Genomic DNA, 11,967 nt, shown 5'->3' on the forward strand with positions numbered 1-11,967 from the left:
GCTTTCTTCATGGATGATGTTCTTGATGTCATCCTATAATTCTTCTGGTTTTTGGTCATTGGTGTTCAATGCATCAAATCTATTCTTTAGGTGGTCTTTAAATTTAGGAGGGATATGTTCAAGATCATATTTTGGCTCTCGTGGACTTGTTTTAACTGCTTTTAACTTCAAGTCGAACTTGCATATGAGCAGTTGATAATCTGTTCCACAATCAGCTCCTGGCCTGGTTTTGGCTGAAGATATTGAGCTTTTCCATCAGCTCTTGCCACAGATGTAGTCAATCTGATTCCAACTGGTGAAGTCTACATGTATAGCTGCCGTTTGTGTTGTTCATTTTCAGTGAATAACTTGTTGGTCTTCCAAAATTCTGTCATGCAATTTCCAGCATCATTTCTGTCACCAAGGCCAAATTTTCCAACTACTGGTGATTCTTCTTTGTTTCCAACTTTTGCATTCCAGTCACCAGTGATAAGCAACACATCCTGATTGCATGTTCGGTCAATTTCAGACTGCAGAAGCTGATAAAAATCTTCAATTTCCTCATCTTTGGCTTTGGTAGCTGGCGCATAAATTTGAATGATAGTCATATTAACTGGTCTTCCTTGTAGGGGTATGTATATTATCCAATCACTGACAGCATTGTACTTCAAGATAGATCTTGAAACATCTTTTGTGATGATGAATGCCATGCCACTCCTTTTCAAATTGTCATTCCCGGCTTTGTAGACCACATAGTGGTCTGATTCAAAAAGGCCATAACCAGTCCATTTCAGCTCACGAATGCTTAGTACATTAATCTTTATGTGTTCCATTTCATTTTTGACAACTTTCAATTTTCCTAGATTCATGCTTCATGCATTCCATGTTCTGATTATTAATGGATGTTTGCAGCTGTTTCTCCTCAAGTTGAGTCATGCCACGTCAACAAATGGGGGTCTCTAAAGCTTTACCTTATTCATATCATTAAGGCTTGTTCTACTCTGATGATGGTTCTTTCCTGGTTCTATTTTGAGAGCTTTCCAACCTAAGTGACTTATCCTCCTGCACTGTATCGGACAATGTTTCTGGGTTATTCATAAAGTTGCACAGTAATGTATCAGACTGTGTTTCTCTGCTATTCATAAGGTTTTCCCTGGCCAATTCTTTGAGAAATGGATAGCCTCCTCCTCCTTCCTAGTCTGTCTCAGTCTGTAAGCTGTTGAAACCTGTGTACCATGTACAACCCTACGGGTTTGAGACACCAGTGGCACAGCCTCAAGACTCACAGCAGCACGCCACCACAGTAGGACAAACTGACAGACAAGTTTGTCTCCCTTAGCTGTTCAAAACCTTTCCAACCTCCCCACCCTCCCCTTACATAGATCCCTGCCTCTCTTCTGCCTCTTGGGAGGGCCGTGGTCTGGGTGCCCAGCCTTACCTGGATCCCTGCCTCTGCTTCCTCATTCTGTCCTTAGAGAAGGGCATTCTTAAAGATTAAAGTGAACAGATGCATCCAAAAGGCACTTCAATTCTTTCCCTTCTTCTTTTTTAACCTGGTGATAATGAATGGGCTCTTTATTCTTTATTCTCTGGCTCCACTTTCATCTAGTCACATGAAATGTTCTCTCTTTTTCTGCAGGGAGAGAAAAAGCATAAGGAAGTTATAAAGAGTGGGAGACAATGCAAATTCTTTAGTTCAATTTGTATTGCTCAAAAAAATTTTCTGCATTTACCTGAGGTAGATACACTCCTTGGAGAGAACAACTGTGGGAGAGAAAAGGACTTTTCTCACAGGGAGACAATTCAGGGGGCAGGAGTGCATGGAGGGATGGACACAGGGAAGAGGTAACTATCGGGAGGAAGTGGGAGAGAAGCTGTTGCATTGGGGTAAATTGTAGTCAACGTCATGAGAACGTGTGTGTGAACTGCTGTATGGAAAGTGAACTTGCTTTGTAAACTTTCACCCAAATCACAATTTAAAAAAAAAAATTGTTCTGGGAAAAGATGGCTAATATTGCTGGTCTTTTTGACACTGAAATCCTGGTCTCTGATAATGAGCTGTCCCTTCTGAGAGGGAAAGCTACCTGACCTTTGCTTTCTGCTGTCCCTTTGGAACAACTTCTGTTTTCCTTTTGTAGCTCAGGGCCAGAAGTTGAGTTAATCATAGTCTACAGTCCCTTCCATGTAAGACTCTGAAAACCTTTTGTCACATGACTGTTATACTGTCCTGAATTTTTGTCTAACTTCCAAGAAGAAGAAAACTTAAGAAAGAATGAGCTGTATTTCCTAATACAAAGTTCTTTCTGATGCCTGAAAAGCTCCCTTGATAAGGAGCAGGTCAGAAAATGTAGCTTCAGCTCGTGTTAACCACTCACCTGGTGAGAACATTAACTTCTGCCCACTTACTTCCCATCTATAAAATGTTCTACTGGGGATGAGAGGCAGTGAATATGAGATCATGGATGAGAAATGGGTTTGGTTCTTCTGGAAGAAATATACATGAAAACTTGAATATAGATTTTTTAAAAATATGTTTTGTACTTTTTTTTTTTAATGTACTTGGTGTCCCCTTTGCCTGCTAAGCTTTCCTCCAGATGTCCACCTAATTCCTTCCTTCCTTCTGAGGTTGGCTCAAATGTCACACTGTCTGTGAAGGCTAGAGTCCCAGGGTGGTACAAAGGGTTAATATGTTCAGGTATTAACCGAAAATTTAGAAGTTTGAGTACTTAGAAGTGCCTTGGAAGAAAGGTCTGGCAATCTACTTCTGAAAAATCAGCCTTTGAAACCCCTGTGGAGCACAGTTTACTCTGACACACATGGCATTACCATGAGTCAGAATAGACTCAAAGGTGATTGGTATTTTTTTTAATTTCTTTTGTGAAACCTTCTTCGGCCACTCAACCTAAAATGAAAATAATCTCTCCTAATACTACCTCCCTACCTCCAGGAATATAGTTTTTTTCCACAGCATTTACTACCATTTGACATGCTATGTATTTTATTTACTTGTTTTGTTGATTGTCTGCCTCCATGCATTAGCAATTAATCTCTACAGAGGACAGTGGTTTGTGTTTCATTCACTTCTGTAGCCTCAGTAACAAGGATAATACCTGGCTATGAGCAGGCGCCCAATAAAATCTGCTTGTTGAATGAATTAATAAATTATATGGCATAGTGCTTAAGGCATTCGACTGCTAACCAGAAGGCTGGTGGTTCAAACCCACCAGCCACTCCTTGGAAGGAAGGTTGGGCAATCTACTTCCATAGTGATACTGCCTCAGAAACCCAAGGAGAGGTCTCTATGAGTTGCATCCAACTCAACGGCAGTGAGTTTGGTTTTGGTTTATATATGAGTTATAAAATGAACATATTCTTATTGTTTTAAGAGTCAAGTCATGAAGATCAAGCAAAGAACTCTCTTGGTACTCCGTCCCCACAACAACCATTCCAGAACTCCCCCCACCCAGAGAAAGGAATAACGAATTATTAACTCAGGGATATCCTTCTAATTCTTTTTTCTACATCTTTACACAGAAATGCATATATTTTTGTGCTGTTTTTTGCTTTACAGAAATTGCATTGAGTCATATATATTTACAATGTGCTTTTCCATCTACTGTTGTGGCTTGGCCATCTTTTTGTGTTTGCACTTATAGACCCAGATGATGGACTCACCATCTACCACTTTTCTCATGGTTTTCTTTCTTTTTTTCTCTCTTTTTCACAAGAGAGAAAGAGAGAAAGAAAATTGATGTCAGATAAAAGTAGAGCCAGAAAGTAAAAACTCACTAATTATCATCAGGTTAGAAAAAAAAAAGTCAAAAGTTCTTTTGGATGCCAGCTACTATGTTTATTTCTTGTTATTTTGATATATGAAAATGTCTTTGTCTAAACTACAGGAAACATTTATTTCCAGTTCATAAAAAGCTAGAGTGAGTCTATAAGTCCCAGCTTGTTCTATATATCCCAGTTGTATATTTTTCCATATAACATATTTCCCTATTGATGGGCCTTTAAACTATTCTCAAGTTTTTATTATTATAAACAGGTATTTAGTGAAAATGCTACTGCATGGTTCTTTGTAGATGCTGAGAAGTTAGACTGCTAGGCCATAGGGTCTGCACATTGAATAGGCTATATGTTAATAAAAGTACCAAATTGTCCCTCAAAAACACTGTATCTACTTGCCTTATCAACACCAGTGCTCATCAGTGCCATACTCCAGCCCCTTTGACATATTTGACATTATCAATCTTTATCATTTTTGTCAATAGTAATCATTGCCATTGTCAAGCTAATAAGTGAAAAGTGACATTTTATTTCATTTGTATTTCCCTGATCATCAGTCAAGTTAATCATTTTCATATGTTTATTGGCCATTTGTGTTTTCTGTAAGTTGTATTATATGCTAAGTGTTTCTTTGTAAAATTCATCTTTTTCTTCTTAACATGTGTGATTCTGGATATTCATTCTTTCTCATCTGTTGCAAACATTTTCTCCTAGGCTGTCAATCATTTTTTAATCTTTGTTTGTGGTGGGTTTTTATTTTGAACTAGTCACACCTGTTTTTGTTCCTTTTGTTTGTTTTAGTTGTTCCTGTTTAAGGTCATGAATATGCTTCCCTTTATTTGTAATAACTTTTATGCTTTTTATGATTAATTCTGTCATCCATCAAGGATTAGTCTTTGGTGTCTAACTTTACTTTTGTCCCAAGTGACTAGCTAATTCTTTTGACACCAGTCTTCTTCTACCTCTTTCTTTCTCTACACACACACACACACACAGAGAAAGTCTTGTTAAAATAAGCTAAAATTTTGAGTATCTGTGTCACCCCACCCCACAGTTATGGTTAGGCCAGAGTGAAAATGCTGGTTAAGAATTATTATTATTTTTTTTAAATATTAACACCATTTAGCATCTGGCTTTATGAATAGGTGACCACATTTTCCATTCAAGCCATTATCAATCATCAACTTATTGCTCCTCCAAAAAAAGTGCCATCAAAATTTCAGAGCTTAATAGCTGTGTGCTTTCTGACTTAAAATTCACCCAAAAGAAGGCACAAAAACTCTTCTAAGAAATTAAGTCAGCCATTAAAAATACATGTATAGTGAAACCTGTGAGAACCGGAATGTGATGGGACTGTCTTTTATTTCCAGTCCCATAAGTTCTCTTCTTCTAGTGGATTTAGTTTTAGTGTATTTGTGTTTTCCTTCTCTCACAGGTTCTGTCTTTCACAGACTTTACTGTACATATTTCACAAAGAAGAAAATCACTCTAGAATAAGACACAACAAAGATAAAATCTTTTGTTGTTGTTGTTATTGTTAGATCAACTCAGCAAAATAAAATTCTGGTTTATTGTCAGACAACATTATTTCACACATGCATCAAACAAGCCACAGAAAAAGAATAAATAAATACCAACTTCATAGACAAAAAGGAAATGCTCTATCTTTGGCCTTTTTCACTGTCTCATACAAACCAATTACTAAGTACACACACACAAAAATTACTAGGATGCCTGGAATAGATTGTATTTTCTTGTTGTTTTTACAAGTTTTTTTTCTCCTTTGAGATTATAATGCACATGGTCACATCCCACGTAAAGTCAGAGGGAGGACAAAGAACGTTCGGAAAGCTGGCTGGGTCATTGAGATCATTAAAGATAGCTGACCCCTAACAATATGCACAGAAATATAAAACGCAAATAAAAAACACAAATGTTCCTTTTTAAAGTACTTTTAAGGAAAAATAGCAGGGCCTTGGAAGTTTTGTCCTTTTTTTCTCCCCTGTTGCAAATTCAATGTACTCTCTTGGTGCATTGGGTAAGGATTCGGCTGCTAACCAAAAGGTGCTTGGTTGGAACCCACCAGTTGCTCTGTGGGAGAATGATGAGTCAGTCTGCTTCCATGAAGATTTATGGCATTGGAAACCCTGTGGGGCAGTTCTACTCTGTCCTATAGGGTCACTATGAATTGAACTTGACTCAGTGGCTGTGGTTTTGTTGGGGTTACAAATTCACATTTTGGTTTTAGCTGAGTGATGTCATCTGCAGGTGCAGCTGCCGGAGGTGGGCTGACAGGACTCTACTCAAAGGTGACCACGTTTAGATTCTGAGACAGGAAGTGGAGGGAGAATAGGTCATAGTAGCCTTTTCTTTTTCTTTTTCTTAGCTTTCCCTTTTTTCCTTTCTAGTCATCCTCTTCAGTCTTCTGCTTCTTGGTGTCAACATCATCATCTCCATCATCTTCAGCTGCCAGTTTGCTGGTCTGCCTTAGCCTCCTCATCTTCATCTCCTTCCTCTTCCTTACCATCACCTTCCTCCTCCTCTTCCTCCCCATCTTCTTCCTCTTCTTCTACCTCATTGTCAGCCTCCTGTTCCTCATTTTCATTGTTAGTGTTCACATTAGCAGGTGCATCTTTTCCATCCTTCACCTCCTTCCTCCACAACCTCCTTCTTTTCCTTTAAGTCCTTGGTGGTGATCTCAGAACTCGTGAACACAGCCATGTTTGACATGGTGAGCACACTGGTGATCTGATGTAGTGGACTGCACAGAAAGTGAAAGTTAGTAGATGGTGGGAGAAAGCTTCCAGAGTCCAGGGCAGCAGAGAAGGCATGAGGCAGGGGTGGCTCAAAAGGAAAGCCAGACCAGGAAACAATGTAAATATGACTTTTCAGAGCAGCCAGTCCAAGATAAATTATTAACTGATTCATGTAATTTTTGTCCACAAGTGGATAACACTAATTACTTGATTTACCACTTGCTATCAAGTTGACTTCAACACACGGGACACATATGTCAGAGTAGAACTGTGTTCCATAGGGTTTTAATAGCTGATTTTTCAGAAGTAGATTTCCAGGTCTTTCTTCCAAGGCACTTCTGTTTGGACTTGAACTTCCAACTTTTTGTTAGCAGCCAAGCACTACATCACTAAACCCTTTATACCACTCAGGGACTCCTTACTTGGTTTAATGATCTCGTTACTTGATATGGTAGTTAAGTTTTTGTGTCATCTTGGCTAGGCCTGGTTGAGTGGCTGGGCAGCTGGATGTAGTATTCCCCATGATGAGACTGGTAATCAACTCCATGGTGTAATCTACTGTGAGCAGCTGAGTATGTGGTCTGCTTCCCATACATAAGCAGAAGCCTTGGGAATGGTCTCTAGCCTATGGCACGCTTGGACCTTGCATGTAGCCATGTCGTTGCTCAGCAGCCTGCCATGCTCTGCCAACCCTGGGACTTATAATGGACTTAAGTTAGTGGCCTGCCATGTGGTTTGGTAACATCGGGACTGTGCCTTTTTACTTGTCAACCTTGTGGCTTCTCAGCCTCAGCAGCAAGCAGCTGTCTGAGTGAAGAAAAGCCTCTAGCTCCAGTGGGCCGGGAGCAGGAGGCAGAGCTGGACCCCAAGGTTGAGGGGCTTTCACCCAGTCCCTAGAGCCTGGTACTTTGAACTTAGACTTAAAGCCTCCAGACTGTAAGAGAATAAACTTTTGTTTGTTGAGACCATCCCATTTGTGGTATATTCCTGTCAGAGTGGTACTAGGTAACCACAACACCTGAGATCATTAAAAATGGCTGACCCCTAACTTATGCACAAAAATATAAAATGTAAACAAAAAACACAAATTATCCTTTTTAAAGTGCTTTTAAGAAAAATAGCAGTGCCTATATTTAGAATTACAATCCTATTTGCCACTATTCATAACACTATTCACAACAGAAGACAAACCAGTTAGTCTTTTCATATGAGGATTTTTATTTTTAGCCCTTGATATTGACCACAGCATTAATGACTATGGCATCTGAACCTGTCACTGGCAGGTTTGTAGTTGTTGTATGTGATTAATGGATTAGCTTTTTGTGTTCTCATCACTATCATTTACATTTATCGTTTATTTAGGGTCCTTGGTACAAGGTACAAGACAAAGAGAGGAGGGCTGCAGGATCACACTCACTAACTGCCTGCCTGATTTTTCTGCACACAGGTGAGATATTCCTGCACATCATCTGGGGACCCCAGGATGAGAGGTGCTCGCTGGTGAATGCCTTCAGGCTTCACATCCAACACAGGCTGGGTGCCTGTGGTTGCCAAGCCTCCAGCCTGCTCAATGATATAGGCCACAGGATTGCACTCATACAGGAGCCGGAGCTGTGGAGAGAGGAACAGGGTCATGTGGGCAAGCTTTGCAAGTGGCCTTAAATCCTGAACCATGCCCCTAAAGCTTGAGGAGGAATTTGAGCTGTTAAACTTCCATTTGCCTTGTTAGCATGAGTATGCTCATGCACCTTTTGGGAACAGGCTGCCTGAGCCTAAGACCCTCGACAAGGCTGGGTAATGCTCATTACATGTGTCTTTGGGGTTGCCTGTGGTCAAGTGGCTGAAACCTGAATCTACCTGTCTTGTGCCCTTTATGCTTCTGAGAAACTGGTCTATTGACTTAGAAACAGGGGATCTGGGTTCCCATTTCTTTTTGGTTCAGCTATGAAGTAAACTGACTGTGCAGATCTAGTTTAAATAAATAACTAGATAAAAGGCCAGTTGCCATAGAATCAGCTCTAACTCCTGCCGACCCCATTAGTATCGGAGTAGAATTGTGCTTCCTGGGTTGTTTTGTTTTTTTTTTGTTTTTTCCTTTCTTTTATTTTTGTTTTATTATGATTTGGGTGAAAGTTTACAGAGCAAATTTGTTTTCCATTCAATAGTTCATATAGCTTTTGTTTTGTGACATTGAATGAAATTCCCACAACATAACAGCTCTCTTCCCACTTCCTCCCCATGGTTACATTTTCCCTGTATCTTTCTTTTCTATGCATTCCGGCCCTCTGAATTTTCTCCTTATGCAAATGCTGCTCTTCTGATCTCCCATGGTTGATTATTCTATACTTTTAGGAGTTTCACTGGTCTCTATCAGATCAATCAGCCTGGTCTTTTTTTATGATTTTGAATTTTGTTTCACATTTCTCTCCCACTCTATCCAGGATCTCCAATCTTGAACCCTTTCTGAGTGGCTCACAGTGGTATTTGGGCACCATCTAATTCTTTTGGTCTCAAGGTCATGTAGGCTGAGGTTCACATGGTCCACTAGTCCCTTAGACTAATTGCTTCTATGCATCTTTTATTTTCTTCAATCTCTGTGCTTCAGATGAAGAGAGACCAATAGTTGCATCTTAGATGGCCACTCACAAGCTTTTAAGATGTCAGTCGCTACTCAGCAAAGTAGAATGTAGAACTATGTTTTCATGTACTAAAAAAAAAAACCAAACTCACTGCCGTCGAATTGGATCTGACTCATAGCCACCCCTCCTTGGGTTTCCGAGGCAGTATCACTATGGAAGTAGATTGCCCAAACTTCCTTCCGATTTTATGTACTATGTTATGTCAATTAAGCTTGATGTCCCCTGCAACCATGGTCCTGAGACTGCAGGCCCATTGACTCATTCCCTCAAGGTGTTTGGTTGTGGCTAAAAAGACTTTTCATAACTTTGTTAGCTCTATTATATATATATATATGGACTTTTTTATAGCACATGCAAATATGTATACAGAAATATTGGCTGCCATATCTATATATGGTTACGAGTATATTCCCTTTTGCCTACCCATACCTGATCATCTTACCGATCTCCCTGTGTATCCGCCTATAGATTAATGTTTGATATTACTGATAATGCAGTATTGTGTAAGAAAAAGTATTTACCTTTGTTGTCTGTAATGCTTGTGCACCTCCCTGTGGCTTCTTTTTCCTTAGTGATGTTGTGCTGGTTACCTGCTTTTGGTATATTGGCTTTCCCTTCAACCAAATCAATATGTGTGTTTTATGTAGCTAGCAATGTTCCCTGCACTCCCATCCCTGGTAACCAACAAAGAAAGTTTCCTTCCATGTGTAAATCTTTCCTTGACTTTTTATAATATTTGACTCATACAGTGTTTTTCCTTCTGTGATTGACTTATTTCACTCAGCATAATGTCCTCCATGTTCTTCCATGTTATGAAGTGATTCACTCATTCTTCATTATTCTTTAATGTTGCATAGTATTCCATCATGTGTATGTACCATAGCTTGGTTATCTGTTCATCCATTGATGGGCACTTAGGTTATTTCTTTGCTATTGTAAATAGTGCTGCAATGAACATGGGTGTACATATATCTATTTGTGTCCCAGCTCTCACTTCTTTAGGATATATACCCAGTGGTAGGATGGGCGGATCAAATGGTATTTCTATTTCCAACTTTTTAAGGACGCACCATATCATTTCCACAGTGGTTGAATCATTTTACAGTCCCACTAGCAGTGTTTGAGAGTTTTAATCTCTCCACACCCTCAACAGCATTTGTTTTCTGTTGAACTTTGCTATTACTGTTGAGGTAAGACGATATATCATTGTTGTTTAGTTTTGCATCTCTGTAATGGCTAATGATCATGAGCATTTCTTCATGTGTGTGTTAACTGCCTGAGTATCTTCTTTGATGAAATGTCTGTTCATGTCCTCTGCCCATTTTTTAAATTTGATTGTTTGTCTTTTTGATGTTGAGGTGTTAAAGTTTTCTATGAATTTTAGAGATAAATCCCTTGTCAAATATGTCATTGCCAATTATTTTTTTTCCCAATCTGTAGGTTCTCTTACTCTTTATGCAAAGTCTTTCAATGCACATTAGAATTTAATTTTTGGAAGGTCCTAGTCATCTAGTTTATCTTTTGCTGTTTGTGAATTTTTATTTGTTTTGATAGTCTATTGCTGCCACATATTAAACCCCCTAAGTATGCCCCTGTTTTTCCTTTGATGAACTTTATAATTTTGTTGTTGTTGTTATGTGCTGTTGAGTTGGACCTGATTCATAGCGACCCCTCCTTGGGTTTCCGAGGCAATATCACTACAGAAGTAGATTGCCCAACCTTCCTTCCGAGGAGTGCCTGGTGGGTTTGAACTGCCAGCCTTCTGGTTAGCAGTCAACTGCCTTAGGCACTATGCTACCAGAGGTCCCTTATAATTTTAGGTTTTACATTTAAGTCTTTGATCCATCTTGAGTAAGCTTTTGCATATGGTGTGTGAGGTATGGGTCTTTTTTTTTTTTTTTTTGCAAATGGATATCCATATTTTCCAACATCATTTGTTAAAGAGACTACCCCATTTAATGGATTTTGGCCATTTGTCAGAGATCAGCTGTCCACAAATGGATAGATCTATTTCTGGATTCTCAATTTTGTTCCACTAGTCTACGTGTCTATCGTTTGCCAGTACCAGGCTGTTTTGACTACCATGCCTAATATAGTAGCTTTTGAGACTGACAAGTGTTAGACCTCCTTTTTCTTCTTCTCTGAGTGCTTTGCCTCTCCAAAGTTTCTTTCCATTTCATGTAAAATCAGTGATTGGTTTTTCCATTTTCTTAAAGAATGTTGATGGAATGTGGATTGGGATTGCCTTGAATCTTTAGATTGCTTTGGCTCCCTGGGGTTTTTAATGAGTGATTTTATAGAAGTAGATCACCAGGCCTTTCTTTTAAGGCATCTCTGGGTGGACTCAAACCACCAAACATTTGATTAGCAGTTGAGCCCTTAACTATTCACAAACTCCTCTACCCCTGCAGGTGAGTAAGAAGGTTTGTGTCTTAGTTCTTCATTGTTGCTGTAACAGAAATTCCACAAGTGGATGGCTTCAACAAACAGAAATTTATTCTCTTACAATTGAGGAGGCTAGAAGTCTGAATTCAGAGTGCCTGCTCTAGGGGAAGACTAGACTAGAAGTCTGAGTTCAGAGTAAAAGCACTGGGGCTGGGTGGAGTCCCCTTGCCTTTCAGGCCCATAGGAGCAAGCTGGAGGTTTCTCCTACTCATGCAGCTGTTGTGTAGTAAACTCATCTTAAAACCAAAACATCCAGGAGCAGGCGGGGCAAGATGGCGGACTAGGCAGAAGGATTGCACAGACCCTCTTCAACAAAGAAAAGGGAAACCAATAAATACAGACACAGAAGATAATCTTGG

General features: G+C 39.5%; 1 protein-coding gene across 1 annotated transcript in view; it reads right to left on the bottom strand.

Moving 5' to 3' along the window:
- Positions 1-7,940: 7,940 nt before the first annotated feature.
- The window catches only part of FBP2 (fructose-bisphosphatase 2), a 92,501-nt gene continuing 88,474 nt past the window's right edge, over positions 7,941-11,967 (bottom strand). Inside the window, exon 7 of the mRNA XM_007939120.2 lies at positions 7,941-8,135. Within this exon, the coding sequence (XP_007937311.1) occupies positions 7,941-8,135 (195 nt within the window). The remainder of the gene's footprint in view (positions 8,136-11,967) is intronic.

This window comes from Orycteropus afer, unplaced genomic scaffold (assembly GCF_000298275.1).
Source record: "Orycteropus afer afer isolate SDZICR_OR568_19922 unplaced genomic scaffold, OryAfe1.0 scaffold00005, whole genome shotgun sequence".
NCBI classification, from domain to species: Eukaryota; Metazoa; Chordata; class Mammalia; order Tubulidentata; family Orycteropodidae; genus Orycteropus; species Orycteropus afer.